At 39.0% G+C, this 24,116-nt stretch overlaps 1 protein-coding gene across 1 annotated transcript in view; it reads right to left on the bottom strand.

Annotated features, from left to right (window-relative positions):
* LOC134401654 (cytochrome P450 7B1) overlaps positions 1-24,116 on the bottom strand; it is a 113,596-nt gene that overhangs the window by 24,018 nt on the left and 65,462 nt on the right. Inside the window, exon 2 of the mRNA XM_063130784.1 lies at positions 5,994-6,130. Coding sequence (XP_062986854.1) covers positions 5,994-6,130 — 137 coding nt within the window. The remainder of the gene's footprint in view (positions 1-5,993; positions 6,131-24,116) is intronic.

Below are 24,116 nucleotides of genomic sequence, written 5' to 3' on the forward strand. Positions count from 1 at the left end.
CCCCACATCAGCCAAGGAGTTCAAGGGATCAGATCACAAGTCTTTCTAAAAGCAGCTCTGTTTGACCCATTTATACCAGGTCTATAGTGACAGTTTAATGAAGTTCTTCGTACGAGTCTGGCAACGTCTTCTGATGCTAAACTCTTTTCCCCCCAGTGGAATATGAAGAGACAAGCTTATATGAGAGAGCTATGTGAAAGCTCCTTACTGCTTAATAAGTGGAGTCAGCTCTTCCATATAACAGCATGAAAAGAAGTTTTTTTAAAAAAAGCACCTGAACCCTGAATGGCCATTAGATTTTTATTTTATTGACAACACTGACCATTTGAACATATAAGGACATAGGAAGTGCCCTGATGCTGGATCAGACTAAGGGTCCATCTAGTCCAGCACTCCGTACACACAGTGGCCAATCAGCTGTTGGCCAGGGACCAACAAAACAGGACATGGTGCAACAGCACCCTCCCACCCATGTTCCCAGCAACTGGTGCATAGAGGCTTACTGCCTCAGATACTGGAGGTAGCCCATAGCCATCTGGGCTAGTAACCATGGATAGCTTTCTCCTCCAGGAATTTATCCAACCCCTTACTAAAGCCATCCAAATTGGTGGCCATCACTACATCATCTGGTAGAGAATTCCATAATGTAACTATGCACTGTGTGAAGAAGTCCTTCCTTTTATTTGTCCTGAATCTCCCACCAATCAGCTTCATGGGATGGCCCAAGGTTCTACTATTTTGAGAGAGGGAGAAAAATGTCTCCCTATCCACTTTCTCCACACCATGCATAATTTTGTATACCTCTGTCATGTCTCCCTTTAGCCTCCTTTTCTCCAAGATAAACAATCCCAGCTGTAGTAATCTCAAAGGGGAGATGCTCCAGCCCCTTGATAATTTCAGTTGTCTTTTCCTGGACTTTTCCCAGCTCTACAATATATATATTTAAAGCACAGTGACCAGAACTGTACACAGTATTCTAAGGCCTTAGCTAGACCTAAGGTTTATCCCGGGATCGTCCCGGGGTCATCACTGCCTGCTCTCGGGATATCCTGTGTATCATTTACATGAACAGGGATGACCCGGGGACGATCCCGGGATAAACCTTAGGTCTAGCTAAGGCCTAAGTGTGGTTGCACCACAGACTTGCATAAAGGCAGTAATTGCTTTTCCAATAATGCCTAACATGGAGTTTGTTTGGTATATTACAAAATGGTATTATCCACATGATTGGTGATTTATAGTATTTTTTTTAAAAAAATATGCCCCATTTGAACAGACCAATCCATAAACAAGTCAAGGCAGTGCATTTGGATTCAAGATGGCTCATTTTTGTACAGTTTAATGGAAAAGCTTCTCTGGCATTTGAATTCACCTGGGCTAGTACCAAGAACTAGAACCAGGGCTAGAACTAGGTGGTTTAAAATATTAACGTATTCAGATTCAAGATGGCTGATTATTGAACAACCTAATGGACAAATTCCCTGGCACTAAGTAAATCTCACTAAATTCACTAGGCTTTGCTTTAAAGTTCCTGTTGAGGGCACAGGCGTAAGAGAGATTTACATTTAGATTTACCTCTCAATTGGTTTCCGAATTGTAACCCAACAGCCTGTTGCACCAACAAACATGTTTAGAAGGAAGCACACAGCTTGTAGCAAAGGCGCATTGCTGCAACCACAGTATTGTATTAGGGCCCAGACAGATCTGTGTTCAAGAAGCACGGGTGTTCAAGAAGATGGTGTTGTGGAATTAGTGGCCATTGCTTCTAGCCCAGCAATTGGTTGTAGGGGACAGGGAAGTAGTGGAAGGCCTGGCACTTCTAAAGCACTGCTGGCAGGCAATGTATGTGTGTACATTTTATTTATTTACAGGATTTCTATACTGCTTATTTCTAATAAGATTCTCAATCACTGAACAATAAAATGAAAGAAAACAGACTCATAAGAGAGAATTTCCCTTCCCATTTATTCAAACTAAAGAGAAATTACCTACAACAGCCTGATGCTTGCATAGTTTAGGAACCCAATTCTGGGGCCTTGGATCCCTGCCTGAAATGCTTTATTTTGGTAATATTGTTGTTGGTAGATTTATGTCCATGGATCCTTTTACAGGTGTCTTGGAGACCTTCATGGCTTATATGCCGCCTGGTGGTGGTGGTGGACTTTCACCCCGATCCTACCCCACACCTCCAAATGGATGTCTGAGAGGCCAAGCTGCTTTTCTGTAATGACTTAATAGAAGGCATAGCTTATTGTAAAATATGCAATAGCTTCATCACTAGTATTGTATTTGACAAAATGCTCAGATACATTTGTTAACCTACTCTTTAACTTATTCTTGATTGTTCTGTTATAATAGATTAACATGGTCGTTCCTTTCAAATTCTTCATAGTGTTTCATGGTCTCGTGAGAAACAATGAAAGGAATCTTTAAGGTCTATAATGCTGTTTCACAGCTAGATGATCAAGCAATACAGGTTGAGTTTTTAAGTACTATCATATAGAAAATCTCTTTGTGGGGGGGCGAAGGAGTGATGATCACATTTATGTAATAGTGGTCTTATTAGGAAGATTTTGCTGAACTGCTGACAATGATGTACAGTACTGATTCGTTGGAATGACGTTTGGGGAAAACGATTCTGCTGCACCACCACACAAAACCAATTAGAGAACTATTTTCTGCGACAGGTCAGGAATTTACATTGTTTCTCATGGAAAGATGTGCTTTTTAATTTCTTTATTAAAATGACATCCATGTCCCTTAAGACTTTTTGGGATGACAATCATTTGCTCATCACACAGGAAAGTACAATCAGTGAAATCACGTCACCAGTCCGGGGCAATGCCAGAGAGCCCAAACATCATTCCACGTTTTCCAAATGAACTGTTCCGAGAACTAATAATTGGAGCAATATATATTGGCAGTGTTTTTGACAGGACCTTTAGCAACACACCAAGGGGAGAAAGTAATGAGAGCACATATACAGAAGTACTGCTGTGGATACACTTGATAGTTCTGTATGCATCAATTTTGCCAATTCAGGAAGACATCACGAAATACTGTGTATATTGGTGTCTGAGGTATGGATGCACAGTGGCTCTTATGGCAGTGGATTTATTACTTTTTCTCGTTTATGAGCTTCCAATATTCAGTATTAACACAAAATGAGAAGGTTAAAACAATACGTATCACAAAGTCATAAAAACTTGGTGTTCCAGAGAAAGAATACTACCTAAAAGTCAGCCTATTCTCTCACTATTTCACAGTGGTCATAATGCAATAGGTTAAAGGGTGAAATTTGAGTCATAAATAAGTCCCACTTCTTTTAGCTTGTACATACAGAGATTACCCTAAGAGGCAAATGAAACAAATAAGCTGTCATATGTTTGAAGTGTGCAATGAAATACCTATAGTAAGTTGATAAAGCATTTATTTATTTTCATTTGCTTAAATTCGAAAGGAGATATTATTCTGGATTTGGAGCAGGTTGATTGGAGTCTCTTATACATAACTACGTTGCAACTACATCTGGAAAACTGTGTCCAGTTCTGGTTACTGCACCTAAAAAAATGGCATTGTAGAGCTGGGAAAGGTTACAACGTTTGAGGCTTTTTAGCTTTGAAAAAGAGATAGAGGAGTATAAAATTATGCATGGTGTGGAGAAAGTGGGTAGTGTGATGTTTTTCTCTTCTCATAATTAGAGATGGGGGGAAAATTGTTTGGTTTGCATTTCCATGTCAGCTTACCAAATTACACACTTTCAAAGCAATACTCCTCTGAATTTTGCAATGGAGTTCTCCCATTTTTTTAAAAAAAGGTACAAAATGTGCATATTAGGGTAAAGTTCACATAAAAATTCATATATTCGTGAAAATGACATTCAAAATATATTATATTAGGGACATTGCTTGCAAAATTGTGCGTCCTAGGCAAAATTGCGTACAAAAATTCAAGTATTAGGATAAACGTGCACAAAAACATGTTCTAATTTTCATGCAAACTTTTTTTAATAATAATAATAATAATAATAATAATAATAATAATAATAATTCAACATTTGGGATGAACCAAACCTGAAATTGGAAAAATGAGAAATTGGAAGAAACAAATCAACAGGTTCATCCTTACCTATAGTATCAGAACTTGGGATCAGCCGATGAAGCTGAATGGTGAGAGATTCAGAAAGAACAAAAGGAAGTACTTCTTCACACAGAGCATAGTTAAACTATGGAGTTTGCTACCACAAAACTTAGTGATAACCACCAACATGGACAACTTTAAAATGGGCTTAGACAAATTCGTATCAGGCTATCACAAACTTCACGTAAACAACGATCTAAAACTTTTTTAAACACAATGTGAAAACATCAGAGAAAGGCCAGAGTAAGTAGGTTTTTAGGGCCTTCCTAATAGCCTGCAATGATAGTGCCTGATGGGCCCCCAATGGCGTCCCATTCCAGAGGTATGGGGTTAGGCCCAGGAAATAAAGGAAAAATCTGGGGGGGGGGAGACACTTTCCCCCGTTTTTCCCAGAAGCCTTTCTTTGTTTGTTTGTATTTATTTATTTATTACATTTCTATACCGCCCAACAGCCAGAGCTCTCTGGGCGGATTTTTTTCTGAAAAATGGGGGGGGGGGGAATAAAGAAAAAACAGATTATGGGATGTTTTATTTTAGCATGATGAATAACATGTTTAAGACAAGGTGTTCATATATTTATTTCTCCAAATGATTTCTAAGAACTATGTACAGTATCAGATTATTCAAAAAAAGGAAGGCAGTAGTTGAATGATCTGATATATATAGAGTGCCCAAAGCACACAACTACAAGATATACATTCAAGGATGAACAGTGATAATTATCCTTGTTTATTTACAGATATAACTGATGCATCCACCAGCACAGTCATCAATGGCAAACTACTGGCTGCCTAACAAAACTGTACATGAAAATTACTCCTGATGCAATCATATCACCTGTTTACAATAAATAATTTCTAATGCATAATATACATAAATCAAAACCACAGTCACAGTTTATAGACACAATACAGTGCTGGTAATGACATCAGTATAGTAACCTTGTAAACTAAGTTTATAATATGAGGTTATGTTATGTTTATTGTTTCCTTGTTCTTAGCATTGTAAACTTTATTAACAAGCCTCCGGTTTGTTTGTCCTGTTTGCACAGAGTTTCTTTGGGAAAAAAACGCAACAACGAATCGGCTGAAACCCATAGATTACTGTGGGGTAGACACCTCCAAAATGCAAAACTGCCGGTATGCCTTGAGCTTGGAGAAATGTGAATAGCAGCTGATTAATGTATATCATGCATTAGGAATTATTTATTGTAAAAAGGTGATACGATCGCATCAGGAGTAATTTTCATGTACAGTTTTGTTAGGTAACCAGTAGTTTGCCATTGATGACTGTGCAGGTGGATGTATCAGTTATATCTGTAAATAAACAAGGTTAATTATCACTGTCCATCCCTGAATGTATATCTTGTAGTTATGTTCTTTGGGCACTCTGTATATATCAGTATCAGATTATCACAATTTCTGTGTACCGAGGACAAGCAAGTCCTAGGTTGAAAACCGAGACTACAACTCTCAAATGCAAGAGCAAGATGCATTTCTGCCTCTAGGGGGCACTGCCATTGAAGCAGAGACCGAAACTCATAGTGATAGCTACAGCCCAGAAAATGAGTCTGATTACATTTCATGCATACTTGTTGAATTTTGGTCCTCCCCCTTTTCTCTCTCAATTCTTTTTATGGGAATGGGTGCTTTATGTCTGCTTGACACTTTGGAGGACTAGTGGAAACATAAGTAATTTTCTTTCTACCTAATGTTGATGGTTTCTTCTGTGTTTTTCTTTAAATTGTTTTTTGTCTGCTCCTCATAAGCATATAACAACAACAAGAAAAAGACCATTAGTACTTTTACTTGACTTTTTAAGAAGTCTTATGAAATAAATAACATGCTTCTCACCAGTCATGTATACAGTAAAAACATCTCCATATTTTTGCTTGAAGGACAGCAATAAACTGGAAGGATCCTTTCTAAAATTCAGAGCCTCTCCCAAGAAAGGAATCCAACTGTTTACTAAAGGAGCTTCTCCAGGTCTCCTGTAGAAACAAAATAAGAAAAGAAAGCATTCGTATATGTCTAATATGACAAACATTTCATTGTATTATGCATTAGATGTGGAGGATCGTGTCCAAAACTCTTTGGGTGTTCTGGTGCACACTTGGTGCAAGGGCTTCCCCAGTGATTTCTGAGCAAGAAGCAGCTCTAACAATGCAAGTGAGAAGCATGCATGGGACAACTTCACCTGCCGGGGAATTCCTCATTTCATGTGCTCCAAAGCTGCTAAGAACATCATAAACCCATGAATTAGACCAATTCTCTTTAGAGTAATGTAAATACATTAAAAAAGGAGAGAATTTGGTTCTCTGGGAAACTAGTTCAAGGAAAAATGTAATTATAACTAATTACAGCTCTTTTAAAAAATCTGCCTAGGCTTTTCCAAGTTAATAGTGACGTTACGCAAATTTAAAATTAAGATCATATATTTTGCATAGAAAAGCATACGAGCAAGTTAGATGTTTGTATTTGAATGTATAACTTCCAATAGGTTAAAAAAAAAAACATATCCCACTTGATTTCAATTAAAACAGAATTGCAATACCTAAACACGCAATTGCTAACAATCCTGACCAAATGCAAGTGACAATTGTCTGCTCAGCAACCCTACTTAGCTTCCTAAAACTGATTTCATACGAAGGAGCAGAAGACAAGTCTGTTATAGAAAGGAGATATATATATATATAAAAGCTTCTGATGCTTCAGCCCCATCTGGGAAGGTGACTTACACTACATGCGGAACAACTCATTTTGATTAATCGCAAGATATTTACTAGCTTGAATCTAATCAAAGATCAAGGGATCAGAAGCTTTACTACTATCATACATGGCATGGAAATTTATGTGGCTATATTAACCCTATCATAGCCTCTCATGAAATGTTAGAAAAGATACTTCAATTCAAAAATAACCCATTTGCTGCTTATTATTATTATTAATAATAATAATATTATTATTATTAAAATTAAAAACTGCTGGATTCAATAACATAAGGTGGAACAGAAGATGTTTTTCAGCTTTCATAAAGCAGAGTATTTCATAAAGCCAAAACTGAGATGATTAATTGCCTTACATTCATTAGATTATATCTCTATAAATTTGCATACAGGAATAACTATTTTAAAACTATTGAAACACTGTAGGCTAATATAAAAAATCTTATGAACTATCGATGCACAGTTGATTCAACAGAATTTTCACAAGGAAAGAGGGACTTACAATCCAAATACTAAATGTAGGAAGGCGAGAGGCATGGGTAACAGAGAAGAGGTGAAGGCACAAAGGAAACATGAGTAGATTTTATTACACAGACTTAAGCTGCAACCCTGTATGCACTTACTTGGAAGTAAGCTTCACTGAATTCAATGGGACTTCCTTATGAGTAGAAATATGAACCGCCCAGAGAGCTCCGGCTATTGGGCAGTATAGAAATGTAATAAATAAATAAATAAATAAATAAATAAATAAAATATAAAATAATCCCTCATCCTTGGCCAATGCTGGCCGGAGCATATGAAAGTTGTACTCCAAAATACCCAGAGGGCCCCAGGCTATCCCTGGACTCTATATGTTACCTAATTATGACTTTCCACAAAGAGATGTGTGTCTTCATTGGTCCTAAATGTGCTTTGCTTTTCCATATGTAATTAAAAGAAAACACCATGTTTCAATGAAACTGATTTCATGGAATTTAAACTGCCTAACTATATGTAAAAGCCAATGCAAACTTTTAAATTCTCTTTAAAGTGACCAAAAGGAATCTTAGATGAATTCTATCTGCAGCCATTATACCAGCCCACACACGACCCACAATCAACTTCTCAAAGCGACTAACTTATTTGGATGGTACACCTGTTATTCTTGATTTCTGTGCATGACCAGCTTTCACTTTGGACAATATATTGCTTAAGTAACAATGTGACAGATACATTTAGATAGGCAGTTTGTCATATTCTAATTTAATGCACCTAGTTTCAACCTCCCTGCTCTGTCATTTGGTCAAAAGCTGTATTCTTCACCGGCTTTCCGCGGGGTACGAAAGACGCAGCTCAGAAATCCAGGAGGAAATTAACTTAATGCTCCAAGTCTGCGGGATCACATCAGGGAGACATCTTGCCATCAAAGAGACGCAAGGGTCATCGTTTGCTTCAGACATGTTTAGCTCAGCAAGAACAAACTTAAGACTGTAAAATATGTGGGACTCGCAACAAAATATTACAATGTGGAATGCTCCTTTTCAGTGTTTCTGACAGCCATACCCTCTTACAGAACACTCCTTTCACTTCTCCCCTCTCTCCAGTTTTCTATTTCTCCCTCCAACAGACATTCTGTTGCCATTGAGCATGTTTAAGCCCAATTGGGCTGGGTTTCCTCCCTCCACCCCAACATCCTAAGATTCCCCCCCCCCAAATACTTTTGTGTGTGTGGTACAACTGCAAACCTCAGAGTTTCTCAAAGCACGCTGATCTTTCCCTCTTGTTTCTTAGGGGTTACAACCCTGTTGACACTCACCAGTTGAGTTTGCCATTTAGAAGGATGGATACCATGTCAAGGTTTTGCGTATTTGCAGCTGGGGAGGAGGGGGGGGGGGTCAACACCAGTCCTGCTTATGACCCATAGCAGCCTGATAACAGAAATGCATCTTCATTTCTGTCTTTGCTTAGGAAGATGGAGGTCATTTTAATGACTTGTGGCTCTTGGCCAACTGTGCTGAGATGGCAGATCTATCTATCTATCTATCTATCTATCTATCTATCTATCTATCTATCTATCTATCCCTCCCTCCCTCCCTCCCTCCCTCCCTCTGAGTGTGCATGTGAATAAAAAAAAATACTGCACAATTTAAAAAACTGTATACAACATTCCTTTAGGATTTTTTATACCTCCATATTATTTTAGACTCCTTTAAAATGTAACACAATCAATTTATTTAATACAGAATTTGGGAGCAAAGCTGACATCAACTGCTTGTCCTTGTTTTATTTAAAGCTCTGAAGAGGCTGGTTCTCTAATTGAAAAATGCACTGAAAAACCAGCAGCAAGATGCAACTGGTACAATAATATAAAATGAAAATGGTTTCCAGGAGGCATGAAAAAGTACATTTCAACTATAAACAATGTTATCTTTTAAAACCCACTTTGGAAAGTCCTCATCAGAGCCTATGGCCATGGCTACACCAGGCCTATATCCTGGGATCGTCCCGGGATCATCCCTGTACATCCAAATGACACACAGGGGATCCTGGGAGCAGGCAAGGACGACCCCTCCATTTGCCTGGGATAATCCTTAGGTCTAGCTACTAATGCAGTTCTGGAGTAGTTGTCCCCAACCTCTCTCTCTCATACACACTTCAGTTATAGAAGTCATTACTCAATAGAGCATTAAGAGAGAGCTCCTCCTTAGTGCTAATGCACACTTGTGCAAATCTTTCCCCAATGTAAAAAAAAAAATCTGTTCCACAAGTCTACAGAATCCATGTGACTTGGAAAAAGCCAGACTGTTGCAGAATCCGTAGGTCAGATTCATGAAAACTGAATGCATTTGACTCTGTTGCACATTTCTCTGACAGCCCTCCTCAGCATAATCTAAAATTTCAGAGTCTGTTTTGAGAGGAAGACTGAGAAAATCTGGCAAAATGTACAACTATCCATTCCTAAATCAATAAGCAATTAACTCTATTACTCAAACACACTTCACATTTCATTAAGGGAAAATTAAATTATCCTACTGAAATCATATGGAGGTTAACAGCACAATCCTATTCATGTCCACTTCAGAAGTCAGTCCCATTCATTTCCATGGCTTGCTCTAGTCCCGGGTTTACATGGATATAGGATTACAATGGATAAATGATCACAGCCTGAACTGCTTACTTTTCACTGGATTCTACCTTAAGATTTCTTTGAAATAATTGTATCACAACACTGTGGTATTTTTCATATGGTATACCATCAATGCTTGTCTCCTCTTTTTTGGTTTTTAAAACAGATCATACAAAGGCTAACTCATTAAAATTCCCTTTTAAATGTTTTCCCCTAGCTTTGAGATAAAGACTTTAAAAAATTAATAGAAACATAGCTTAGACACTGACAAAAATAAAGTCATTAAAAAGCAGGCATTAAACAAGCAGGAAATAATATTCACTACAACAAGGATGACAAAGATCCTTGTCCAAAGCCAGTCAGGTGAAAAACCATACAAGGAGCAGCAGTCAAAAAGCCTCTGCAACAGGGAAGATTAGGATTGAGCTTGTTGCTTGGCTGCCAAACCAACCCTAGCGTCCCCTCACAAAGGTGGAGCTGGGGAGGGACATTGGCATGACAACCCCGTCCAGCTCTGCAGTTTCAAAGTTAGGGAAGAAAGTTGTTGCTTGCCAGAAGGTGGTGTCACACTCACTGTGGCAAATGTGAGAAGTGTATTTGTTGAAGCTTGCTCCAGAAGTTCTGATGTAGCGTTGCTCTGGGACAATTTAAAATGGAACCTTCCCAGATCCAACAATCTGGTGTGGGGCGCTGCGTGCGCGCCATGGATGTGATCTGCTACCTCCATTTCCACCAGAACATAGAACAACAAGTTTTTATAAGAACACAATTCTGAGCCAACCATGACTGCACATGAGCCTTTTACATTTCTACAGCGGGTGTTATTGTTATTTTTTTCTTGTTATTTTTTTCTTTTCTCCCCCACCCCCACCCAACTCCCCCAGTTTTCTTCTCGTACTATGGCAGTAGATGTGAGCACTGGGTATAACCTGTAATTCAAGAATTGTTGTTGTTATTATTATTATTATTATTATTATTATTATTATTATTATTAATTTATATAGCACCATCAATGTACATGGTGCTGTACAGAGTAAAACAGTAAATAGCAAGACCCTGCCGCTTAGGCTTACATTCTAATTAAATCATGGTAAAACAATAAGGAGGGGAAGAAAATGCAAACAGGTACAGGGTAGGGTAAGCAGGCACAGGGTAGGGTAAAACTAACAGTATAAAGTCCAAACAACATCAAGTTTTAAAAGCTTTAGGAAAGAGAAAGGTTTTTAGCTGAGCTTTAAAAGCTGCGATTGAACTTGTAGATCTCAAATGTTCTGGAAGAGTGTTCCAGGCGTAAGGGGCAGCAGAAGAAAATGGACGAAGCCGAGCAAGGGAAGTAGAGGCCCTTGGGCAGGCGAGAAACATGGCATCAGAGGAGCGAAGAGCACGAGCGGGGCAATAGCATTGCACTGTTCATTTGCCATAACCAAGTGTAACATTTCAAACTTGACTTAATACCATCATCCAAAGTAAAGTGTGCTCAAGTCTGGTCCACACCCTTTCCTCCTTAGATTCATGAAGAAGAAGGAAAAGGTGCCTCTAAATCACCTCCAATTTAATTCCCAGTGCAGGAATTGAACAGGTGAATTTGTCTCTTGGAATATAATACACCAAAAATGTACAACACCTGTAGTTGCTTTTCATGAACATAAACCTTCTGTTTAATAATGTCTGTTTACAATCAGAAACAGACATATAGTAATCTCTTGTTTGGGATAAACATTAATCCAGATCTGTCTACAATACATGAGTACATGCACGCATACATACACACACACACACACACACACACACACACACACACACACACACGTTCATTACTTATGATAATCTCTATTGTGCCCTGTTCTTAACCTTCATCATCTGCCCGCCTGTCCTAAATCTAGCAAATCCGTGTGTGTGTGTGTGTGTGTGTGTGTGTGTGAGAGAGAGAGAGAGAGAGAGAGAGAGAGAGAGAGAGGATTTGCACCTACTCTTAACATAACTTTTGCAGTGTGAAGAATAATAGAATAATAGTGGGGGGGGGGGGAAGCCCAGCATGAAGATGTCCCTCTGTAGAAGGGAGACAAAGGGGGGCTGAAAAAGAGCTAATAAGATTGCATTTCCATAGAAAAGATCTTTTTCATTTTACAAAGTGTAATTACCAAACAGATCTTAAAAGGAACGGATGGAAAAACACATTCTTGTTTGATTTGCCTTTCAGAAGTCTTTGCAAACTTAAATTGACCAATTCAGAATGTTCTGTTTTCTCTTTTAAAGGAGGGGAAGCAAGCTATAGAAAAAAACACCCTTGAAACTTGGACTGTAATATGTACAATGAATGCAGAGGTTTCATGCCCCAGAAAGGTACTCTGCAGAAACATGGTGTGGAGGTTTTTGTTTGTTGTTTTTACATGATACTTTGGGAGCAAGAACGGAAGACAATGGGATTTAAGTGTTGAAACAGACATTACTTTACATGGATGTGTAGGAGCTATGTAGGTGCAGGGCCCCTGATCCAGACTGTTATAGCCCCTCTACCTCCATCACTAGGGTCCCAAACCAGATTGGGCATCCTGCACCTACTCTAGAATAAAAATAAAAGGAAAAAGAGATGTAGCTACCAGAACTCGTTATTAGTAAAACATAGGTTTCATCAATAAATATGTTTTGATAAGAAATATTTTCTCACCCTATTTCAAACACACAGAAGAAACCATAAACATTAGTAACAAAGAGAATTCTTCATGTCTCCGCTAGTCCTCCACAGTGTCAAGCAGACATAAAGCACCCATTCCCATAAAAAGAACTGAGAAAAAAAGGGGGAACCAAGACTCAATGAATATGCATGAAATTTAATCAGACTCATTTTCTGAGCTATAGCTATCACTATCAGTTTCAGTCTCTGCTTCAGTGGCAGTGCCCCCTAGAGGCAGAAATGCATCTTGCTCTTGCATTTGAGGGTTGTAGTCTCAGTTTACAACCTAGCGCTTGTCCTCGGTGCACAGAAATAGTAATAATCTGATACTGTACATAGTTTTTAGAAATTATTTGGAGAAGTAAATATATAAACACCTTGTCTTAAACATTTTATTCATCATGCTAAAATAAAACTTTCCATAATCCATGTTTTCTTCATTTTTTTCAATTTTTCTAATTTTTCAGAAACAAACAAACAAACAAACAAACAAAAAGGCTTGGGGGGAAATGGGGGAAATGTTTTTCCCCAATTTTTTTGTGGGTTTTTTCCAGGCCTTCACATCTCTAACCAGGATACTTGAAAGACTAACTTCTCCCATATTCTTAAGATCTTCTGCAGAGGACCTTCTTTTGAGACTAGAACCTTCAGAGACACATTTAGTGGGAACCTGAGACAAGGCCTTCTTGGTGGCCGCTCCCAGGCTATGGAGCTACTTTCCAAGGGAGGCTAGCTTTGCTTCCTCTATGATATCTTTCCACCAGCAGGCAAAGACGGATCCATTCAAGAAGGCCTCTGTCCTGTAAATCAGTCTGTGGATTGGGTGCTATTTTTAGTTCTTAACTTTTTTATTAAAAAAATCTTGTAATTGCTATGTTTTTATTGCATTTTATTGAATTGATTTATTTATATATCTAAATCAATTTTAATTGTGTTTTAAGCCATCCTGTGGGTCACTGGAAGAAAGGTAGGGCACAAATCAAATAAATAATTAATAATAGATTTATACAAAAAAAGTAAAAATGGGGGGGGGGGATACTAAAGCCTGACATCAGTGTTTTGTTATATACTAGAGCAAAACTATTAAAGCTATGGCTAGGGATAGATGAATTGGTCAAATCCACTTTCTCCTGCATTTGACATTTTTAAACCTATCATACATGCTTATGCAGGTACTAGAGGTCACTTATGCTAGTTCAGCGTCAATTACGTAAGTGGAGCAGCAGTGTTGAATACTGTCAGGAGTATCAGAAATGATTTTAAGGTGGCCTTAAAGAGTAGAACATGTCACATGTACACATGGGGAACTTGTAATACTAAAAGCAACTCCTTCATTGCCTATTTGGCTTCCTTCTCCACCCAACAGGTTCCACACATGATATAGCTCACGTCCATTTTTAGCTACTCTTCTAGTTGAAGTGAGTAGATTCAGGCAAGATTAGTCTTTTACTCAGCGTTACAGAAACTCTTTCAGCTTGAGGGACAAAATTCCATTTTAGAGAAACTCATGGGGACCACATTCCAAAGGCAAAAGGGGTGAACTCCCAAAATACTAGCACATTTTAACTCAAAGCTCTTACTGTCAGTTACTAAGCCTTAGGAAAAGAATGTCAACATTTCAGAATGGGAGATGGGGGGAACTCAGAAAACCACCAAATGATCTGTTAATGGTGGAAAGGGGACAGGAACAGGGAAGGGGGCGTGGCCATCTGGGAAAACTTGGAGGACCAGATGGCCTTGGAGGACCAGACTCAGCCTGAGGTCCTCCATCTCCTCCTTAAAATGAAGGCAAGGATGTGACGTTAACGGTCTCCATGTGCCACATGTTAAGACCTTTCTCTTCTCCCAGGCGTTTAACAACGTATGCTGAGTTTGTTTGTTTTTAACGGACCCCAGACTAGCTGTTTTTATAAGGATATTGTGTTTATGCTTTTTATGTTTTTAAACTTTGTATATTTGTTTTAATGATTACTGGTTTTAACTTTTGTAAACCTCCCAGAGAGCTTCAGCTATGGGGCAGTATATAAATGCAATAAATAAATAAATAAATAAATAAATAAATAAATAAATCTGGAGGGCCCCACATTCCCCACCTCTGAAGTTTCAGCCACTGGAACATATGTTGCACTGGAGTTATCAACAGAGCAGCAGTCTCAAATGGAGAGCAATTCATCATCAAGAAAAAGTCAAGCTGACTCATAATTACAGACACTTAACTATATGAATGCAAGTTCACCTTTGTTATGCAAGCTCTTAAATAGCAATATTTATTTGCTGTATTCATTAGAAACTCCTATATATGGAAAGCTAGGGCTTGGATCCTAACATTAGCTAACTTAGGCCACAGCTAGACCTAAGGTTTATCCTGGGATCATCCAGGGTTCACCCCTGCCTGAGCACTGGATCCCCTGTGTGTCACCTAGATGAACAGGTTTAACCCCCGAACGATCCAGGGATAAACCATAGGTCTAGCTTTGGCCTAAGTTAAGTTCATTTAAGGAACACTTCCTGTTCTCTTTCTCCCCAGACCTGGGACCTAGCTGCAGCTGCAGCCTCTTCAGAGGTTGGTCCCCTGCTAACAAGGTGGGATGAGTGGAAAGGAAGATGCTGAAGGGAGGAGGGGATGGGAAACTTTCATTCTATGAAATTCTCTAAGGTAACATGTTCCAAGGCTGATTTGGGGTGATTCCTCCTCCTCTCCTGGCAGCCCCCTTACCTCATTGTTCAGGGGAGGGGTCTTCAAACCTGGAAATGAAGCTTTTCGGGCAGCACAAGGGATGGGAGACTCTCTTTCTAGAAATCTCCTTAAATCAGCTCATCTTAGGATCAAAGTTCATAAACGGGTGAGCACAAAACGGAGAGAGGACATGACTTCCTCAATTACCTACTAGAAATACTATCTCCATCCATGGTGTTTCCCTAAGATGTCAAAGACTGAATACAACAGATGAAAATTGAACCTAGGTCATATACTACTATGGATGAAATGTGTAAGGAGCCAGAAAATGCCTATTATGATTTCACTTATTTTTTTCATAGACACATTGTGGCATACTAGAGCAGCTTTGAGACCAAACAAGTGCTACATAATCCATTCTTGCACTATCATTTCAATTTTCTCGCTCTACAACAAGCAACAACAACTTCCATTTTACAGGTAGCGTGTTTCATTCAAATACATGACAATGGGAATAAGTCAATAACAGCTGAATGACTGGTTAGTTGGTATATAGATAAATTCATAGGGCCACATTTGGCTTGCCAAAAACAATGCAAATGAAAAAACTAAAGGTATGTTCTGGATGTATAACAGCCTTTTCCAACTTGGTGCCCTCCAGATGTGTTGGATTGCAACTCACAGCATTCCCACCCAGCCCGGTATTGTCTGGGAATGCTGGGAGGTTGGGGAAGTCTGAAGTATAAGATTACCCCCATTCACCAGCAAACTGGTCTACAGCTGTATCATGTTTCCTTTCAGAGCAATGTAGCTGACGTTTTTGGTTTAGCTTCATGACCCAGGAATGTCTAGATGCTTGTGATGTGCAGCCAGAGTTGCAGTGTGACATTTAAGTGATTATGCCTGAATGAAACTAAATTTGAAAACAGGTGGCCTGGTTGTTCTAGCACCAACTTGATCACACACTTGTTTGTTAATACACACTACATTGAGTTTTATGAACTATAGAACAGAGTTTAATCGAGCTGCCTGACTTGCATCAGGGTAAGGAAATGAATGAGGCTGCAATAGCGTACAGTATGTTCAACGTTTCTCCTGGAGAAGAGAAGATTAAGGGGAGACATGATAGCGGTCTTCATATATCTGAAAGGCCGCCATGCAGCAGATGGAGCAAGTTTTTTCCCACTTGCTCCGGAGGGCAGGACTAGAACCAAGGGGTGCAGGGAAGAAGATTTCAGCTCAACATTAGCAGAAGCTTCCTAACAGTGAGAGCTGTTCAGCAGTGGAACAGATTGCTGTGGGAGGTGGTGGGTTCTCCTTCACTGGAGGCATTTAAGTAGACGCTGGATGTGGCAATCTGTCAGGGATGCGGCAGCTGCACCCTGCAGTGCAGAGCCTATCTTGAGCAGGGGATTGGACTAGATCAGGGGTGGGGAACCTCAGACCAATGGGCCAAATCTGCCCACCTGGAATCCCAGTCTGGCTCTCCATGGTTCCCCAGATGGCCACACCCCTTCCCCTGGCCCCTTGTCCTTTCCCACAATTATCAATTTTGGGGTGGTTTCTTGGATGTTGAGTGTTTTTCCCCCATTCCAAAAGGTTGAAATGGCTCTCTTAAGGCTTAGTTACTGCCAATAAAAGCTTTAAGCTTAAATATACTATTATTTGAGGTGATTTTGGTCCAACCTTCTTTGCCTGTTTTAAATTTTGATTTGGAATTATAACAAAACAAAACCAAAACAGGAGGGAAACAACACACAATGCCAAAAAAAAGCATATCCATTTGCAATAACTATTCACAACACCACTAATTTAAACAGAGGGAGAAAGAAAGATTCAACACTTCTGTTTCATATATTAACATAAGCAGTACATATATCTAAATAAGTATCCAGACAAAATTGACACCTGTAAGATATATATTCAAATGCAACAAGAGTAGTAAAATCTTCACACCATGGAAGAGTGTTTCTTCTTCCAGGCTTGAACTATGAATCTTTTCCCAACTGTTAGGGCTCTCAGAGTCTACATTTGCTGCCCATCTGTTAATCCCCACATCACAGGAATATAACTTAAAAGCTCATGAACATCCACAACTATCAGATTTTTCAAGAACAGAATTTATGCAGGCAGGACATGCCCACATTATATGCCTCAGGAATGCATTGCCTGCATTACAACACCAACATCTAGCAGAGCCAGCCAGCTTCTTCTTCTCAAACCTCTGTGGTGTCCAATAGACACAAAACATCAATTTCTGTTGAATCAGATTTAATTCCAAAACTACAAAAATAAAACATATAGAAGCTAAGGCAACTTTCAACTTATTAGGCTGCATACAGCTTTCCAATTCCCTATGGCATTCCTCTGCAACATATTGAGCATCCGTTTCATTGCATTACAAACACCATTTATAAATATCTATTGTAGTTTTAGCATTCTATAATGATCCAATTAATTTCTCCAACAATATAGGAGGTATCAAAACACTCGTTGCTAATGGAGATGTGTGAATCAGCAAAACCTGAGCTCGCAGAAGTTCTCAGAATTTCATCTTGAAGCTCATTCCGACTCAAGTCCATATCAGATTGTGAACTTAATTTTTTTTCTTTGTGCACGAAAATCTGTGCATTCTTTTTTCCATTGATTAAAGCATATTTTTGCCCTCCCCCCCAAAAGTACACATTTTCCCATGCATATTTTTCAAATGTATGCATGCAGTCAAAAAGGGATTTTGGATTTTTTTGGTCCGCAAATGACGTCACGAACACGGAAATATACAGACCTAAACCACAGGTTGCATCCGGGTCTATATTCGATCCAGAAGGTGCAAACTGGGTAAATCCTGATCAAAAACAAGATGAAACAAATTTCTCATGCAACCCCAGTAGACACCAACAGGTGCTGTAACTGAATATACTGCCGCCCACCACAAGATAAGTGAAATCTACACCTCAATAATCAAAAAGGTAAAAAATCATCTTCTGATCCTATTAATTAATCTACTATCAACCCAGATAACAACAACAACAACATACATTTATTTCTTACCCACCTCTCCCTTTGGATTGAGGAGGGAAACAACATTAGTACAACAAATCAACACATCTTAAAAATTCTTGATTTCACATTCAGTTCCTCCTCTTTGGCTTTAATCCATTTTATCTTCAGTTCCACCCACCACTAGAACCCACCCACAGCAGTTTTAAACTTTCATATTATTTTTTGTCATGTTGTATTTTATGGTTTTCATGTTGTGAACCAGCCAGAGCACTTTGGCTCCTGGGCAGGATAGACATGTAATAAATAAATAAATAAATAAATAAATGGTTTAATCTGCGCCCCCCCCCCCCCCTTTCATCAGATTTCTGTATTCTTTCTGAGCTTAACAGCAATCCTAAGTGTATTTGGGGGTCATTAGATTTTCCCAGCCACAATATTATTATTATTATTATTATTATTATTATTATTTATATCCTGCTTTTTTTCCTCCTTAAGGAACCCAAGGCGGCATGCATAATCCTCCTCCTCTCTATTTTATCCTCACAAAATAGGATAAACATGTGAGGTAGGCTGAGCTGAGAGGCTGTAACTGGCCCAAAGTCAGCCAGTGGGTTTTCATAGCTGAGTGGGGACTAGAACCCGGATCTCCCAACTCCTAGTCCAACACTTTAGCCACTATGCCACACTGGCTCTCTTGCTATAGATCTAGACAGACACAGCTTCCTGCATTTTTTAACTCTCACTGGGGTGTGTGGCGATGGGAACTGTCATGAGGAATGCTTGCGATTCAAAATTTACCACTGATGGTCTCCCACTGCATCTCAGGTTCATGTAACTCAAAATGGGGGAGATGCACAACTTCCCTTTTAAATAATACAACAGTATGCAGTGTTAAACAGATATCCGAGTGTTGTTGTGCATCCACTTTCCACCACAGGTTGGAAGATGTGAATCCATGCCATTCTGAGTGGTGTTTTGCTAAGCCTTGCCCTGTGTGGGCTGCACCCATGCTGATTCACCAATTGCTTAGCAAGCCAGGCAAACTGATAAAGGTGATGCAATTACTATGCAGCCTGCAGAGAGCGGAAGCATTCAATCAGCATATCTGAACTCTGATAAGCACCTAATTACCCATGAGTTACTAATTAATTCATCTCGCTAAGTTATTATTTATTTATTTATTTATTTATTTATATAGCACCATCAATGTACATGGTGCTGTACAGAGTAAAACAGTAAATAGCTAGACCCTGCCGCAAAGGGTTGTGCAAAACCAAGAATATGCTTGGACATTTTGTTCTTATCCTAGTTTTTGTGCAATGTCTATTGTTCTAGGTGCTAGTTCTAGAACTGCTGCTGCTGCTACCAAAAGCAGAGAACCAGAGCCAAACATGTTGGTCACCTGCCTCTCCCCTTGCTAGTTTGGGCACTGTGTAGCTAAGGAAACCTCTGCCTCCCTCAGGAAAGGGAGGCACAACAGTGACTATTAAGCTGTTGCTTATCTATGGAGCTCAATGAATCATGCCCAAGTGGTGGCCAGTGAAGCCCCAGGCCAGACTCCCCTGCTTCAGAAAGCCAGCATGATAGAGGTGCTCCTCAGCCTTCAGGGATTGCCATGTGACTTCCAGGGTGATCCCTGGCCACTTATACAGCTTCAGGTTTTAGAGGAAGGGCCATTACGCTTACCAGGCAATGGCAGCACACTTACCATAGTGAACGAAAGTATGAATACCTAGATTCATGATTTATCTATGTATTAATCTGCCCAACAGCCAGTGTTCTCTGGGAGGATTACAAGCTATTAAAATAATAAAATACATTTTATTCTTTAATATTGAAAAGAATAAGGCACAATACAGAACAGCAAAATGGCACAGGAATATATCAACAGCCATAAAAATTAAAAGAAACAACTTTGGGTGCAATTCTATGCATGCTTAGACAGAGAAAACTACAATTCCCAGCTTGGAGTTATAAGACTTTTTTGTGTGTAAACATGCATAGGATTGCACCTTTAGTCTCTAAAGTCCTTGGGAGAAATGAAAAGTCTTCATCTGGCACCCAAAAGATAATAATGTAGATGCCAGGCCAGCCTCTTTGGGGAGGGCATTCTATGAATGGGGTGCTACAACTGAGAAGCCCTCTCTTTCATAGTCATCTGCCTAATATTCTTTCCTGCAGGGCACCTGGAGGAGGGCCTCCTAAAAATGGTCCAAGAGCCAAGCAGGTGCAAACAGGAGGAGATATTCCAGTCCCAAACCATTTAGGGTTTTAAAGGTCAACACCAACACTTTGAGTTGGGCTCTGAAATGGTCTGGGAGGCAGTGCAGCTGAAGAAGCACTGGTGTCACATGATTATAACAGCCAACCTGCTTGGATGTTGATATTTTTAAGGGAAATAGATGCACAGACAATTGCATATTATACTCTACTACAAACTGTAATGCTCTAGTTCTGTTTGGGAGCAGAAACATACATTTGAAAGACCAGGAACTGTGCCGAGTGGAAAGCAAATGGCTAAGTCCCCACCTACATTTCGAATCCCAAATGGCACGCAATGTCTAGTTTGGCTCTCATTTTCCCATGTAAGTTTTTAAAAATAAATTAAATGACCCATCCCAACTGTGCATGCCCTCCTTAATTTAGATATGTTCTGCATTCTGACTGTACAAAACAACGCATCGGAAAGCCATGGCAAAAAGCACCCATCCACACCCATCCACACACACACACACACACACACATATAAAGGTAGTTTCAGAAGCACCCTTGTACACAAATTAACACTCCAATCTTGACAATATTTAAAATAATTTGCAGCAATAGCAAACACAGTGATATTATAGTTTAATAAACAGATATCGTGATAAAAAATCATGTTTGTTTTCAAAATGGTCGACGCACCCAATATTTTTTTTTCTTAACACATCAAGGATGATAGAAGCTTCTTTTTGCTGTCAAAGTGATCAAAGAGAGATTGAGGAAGAATCTATAAACAGATGCTGCCCAGTGACAAAACTTAACGAACAAGATTGCGGGGCCAGATGTTTGAGTGACCTTCGGACTACAGAACATGTTGGCATGGTGTTGATTTAGATAGCTGTTGGCAGGACCTTTCGATCCAGCAGCTGGGGGGGAAAAATCTAAATTATGGAAATATTTTCTTTTTTCTTTCCTCCCCTAACTATAAAACCTGAAACTACTGGTCAGTGGGGCTGATGGCTGTCAAAGAAGTTGAATCCACCACACAACTCTGCCAGTAGGTATCACATCAAAAAGGAGTTAGCTGAATGAACACGAACATCTCGAGGCTGTGCCATTTTGCACCCCCCCTTCAACTTTCAACAGCTGTTTCTTGAGTGAATACAGATGCAAATTAACTATACAAAAATGTTACACATTTCAGCATTGTGCACCATACAAAGCAATGAACATAACCTAATGGCAAAACACAATAATTAGTGAATGGATCCCAACCAGTAGCAAATGAATACTGAAAACTCTATTATCCTCTTTGGATACATGAAATGATGCATAAATCTAAAGCAGGAAGTCCGGTTTTGAACAAGTCCTGAGCAAGTTCAGAAAAATAACAGAAATTATGACTTCCAGTTAAAAATAACATTCATTACTTCACATATATTTTAACGCATTCATTCTATTTCAGAAAGGGTTTCAGTGTTCACTGAATTAAAAATTAAGTTTCACATTAAATATATGAGCAACCATTCTTCTCCCCAAATTCTGGCACCCTCTCAAGAACAAACTGCTACAAATTGCTCGAATAAATATAGAAAGCAGAAAAGGTTTTGCTTTGTAACATTAAATGTGATTGAAGACCGCACAGCTCTTCTTACACTTTTGGACGTTTTGTCACTTTACCTGGAGAAATATACACTGCTTATTCTGAATTGGTGCTGATGTCCAGCACTTGTCAAAACCACTCTCTGTCAAGCATTTCACAAAGTGTTGCAAAATGACAGATCAGGATGTCTGAATAGATGGAGCCCCGGGTAAAACAGAACAGATAGAAAATTCATGACTCTAAACTACATCAAAGCGACTTCTGTCAACATCATGTCAAAAGAAGAAGAGGAAAAAGCAAACTGTTCATTTTAGACAGTTTTTAAAAATATTATATAAAACACTTTTTCAAGTATGAGCTAAGTGTAAGGAAAAATTAACTTCACATACAGTATGATATCCCATATGTGCCAAAAATACACTTGAAATAATCTAGGAATAACGGAATTCTACAAGTAGATACTGTCTGGCAGTTAAAATCAGTGACATCCAAAAGAAATGTATGAAGTATCTATCAGTTTAAAATAGGAAAAAACCATCTGTCCTTAAAGAAATAGAAATACTCTAGCTGGTTTGTTAGTTGGATTCTCAGAATTCCTTCTACTGGTTTTCTGTCAACTTCCCAAGATTAACTCAATGCTCTATTTAAGGAAACTTAACTGAGCATCCTTTTGATTTAAGCAAGAAACATTACAGATCACTTTAAACAAAAATTCTATCCTTCTCACATTATTTTTCTTTCTTTTTTGTTTGTTTTTGTTGTTTTTTGCTTCCATTTAAATTATAGCATTTTTGCATGATTTCTGTTTCTCCTTTTCACTCCCTTTTTAAATTATAGTTTTCTGTCTTGATTTTTGTTTTATTCATTTATTTTTAACGTAAGCTTCCTAGAGATTTCCTATCTAGGTTCCAGCTTCACACAGACCTATCCAGGTGTGTTTAGTTTGTTCCTTTAGAGAGCAATTTCTTAAAATGTATATTCATTCATATATAACATTTACTAGGGTGACCATATGAAAAGGAGGATGGGGCCCCTGTATCTTTAACAGTTGCATAGAAAAGGGAATTTCAGCAGGTGTCATTTGTATATATGGAGAATCTGGTGAAATTCCCTCTTTATCACCACAGTTAAAGCTGCAGGAGCTATCCTAGAGTGACCAGATTTAAAAGAGGGCAGGGCACCTGCAGCTTTAACTGTTGTAATGAAGAGGAAATTTCACCAGATTCTCCATATATACAAATGACACCTGCTGAAATTCCCTTTTCAATACAACTGTTAAAGATACAGGATCCCTGTCCTCCTTTTCTTATGGTCACCCTACATTTACTATACTGCCTTTCAGTTCAATTGGAACTTTCATGTTAGCTCATAATGTCAAGAAAAAGAACAACAGTAACACAACAGTAAACATGCTAAAAGAGGCAGCTAGCCGGTTTAATAAATAGTAGGATAGATTAAAAGCTCAACGTAATTAAAATTCAAGAGCAAATAAAAATGGTTTGGGCCTAATGACAAATTGATGTCTGTCCCAGGCAAGCCTTCCTCTACAGAGATCAAGGTAGGTTCCACCACTGAGAGGGCCTTCTTTCCAGTCATCAGCTGTCTCATCTCGGAAAGCAGAGGCACCCATCTAAGGACGCTTTTAGTACTTGGCAGGTTCATGTGGTAGTAGGCACTTCTTTAGACTCATCTAAGGAATCCTCTCTGCTCTCTATCAGATTCCATTTAACTATGTCGGGGGTGGGCAACTTGTGGCCCTTCAAATATCGTTGGACTGAAACTCCCAACATCCCTCATATTGATTGTGCTGGCTGAGGCTGATGGGAGTTGCAGTCCAAGAACATTTGGAGAGCCACAAATTGCCCATCCCTGGTATAAATGGATGAGAGCTTCTGGCTCAAAATAGTAAAGGGGTGAAAAGGGAAAGAAAAATGGTAAAGGGGATCAGACACATTCTAATTTCGCCACTTTTTAAACATCTGCAAA

Source organism: Elgaria multicarinata, chromosome 7 (genome assembly GCF_023053635.1).
Source record: "Elgaria multicarinata webbii isolate HBS135686 ecotype San Diego chromosome 7, rElgMul1.1.pri, whole genome shotgun sequence".
NCBI classification, from domain to species: domain Eukaryota; kingdom Metazoa; phylum Chordata; class Lepidosauria; order Squamata; family Anguidae; genus Elgaria; species Elgaria multicarinata.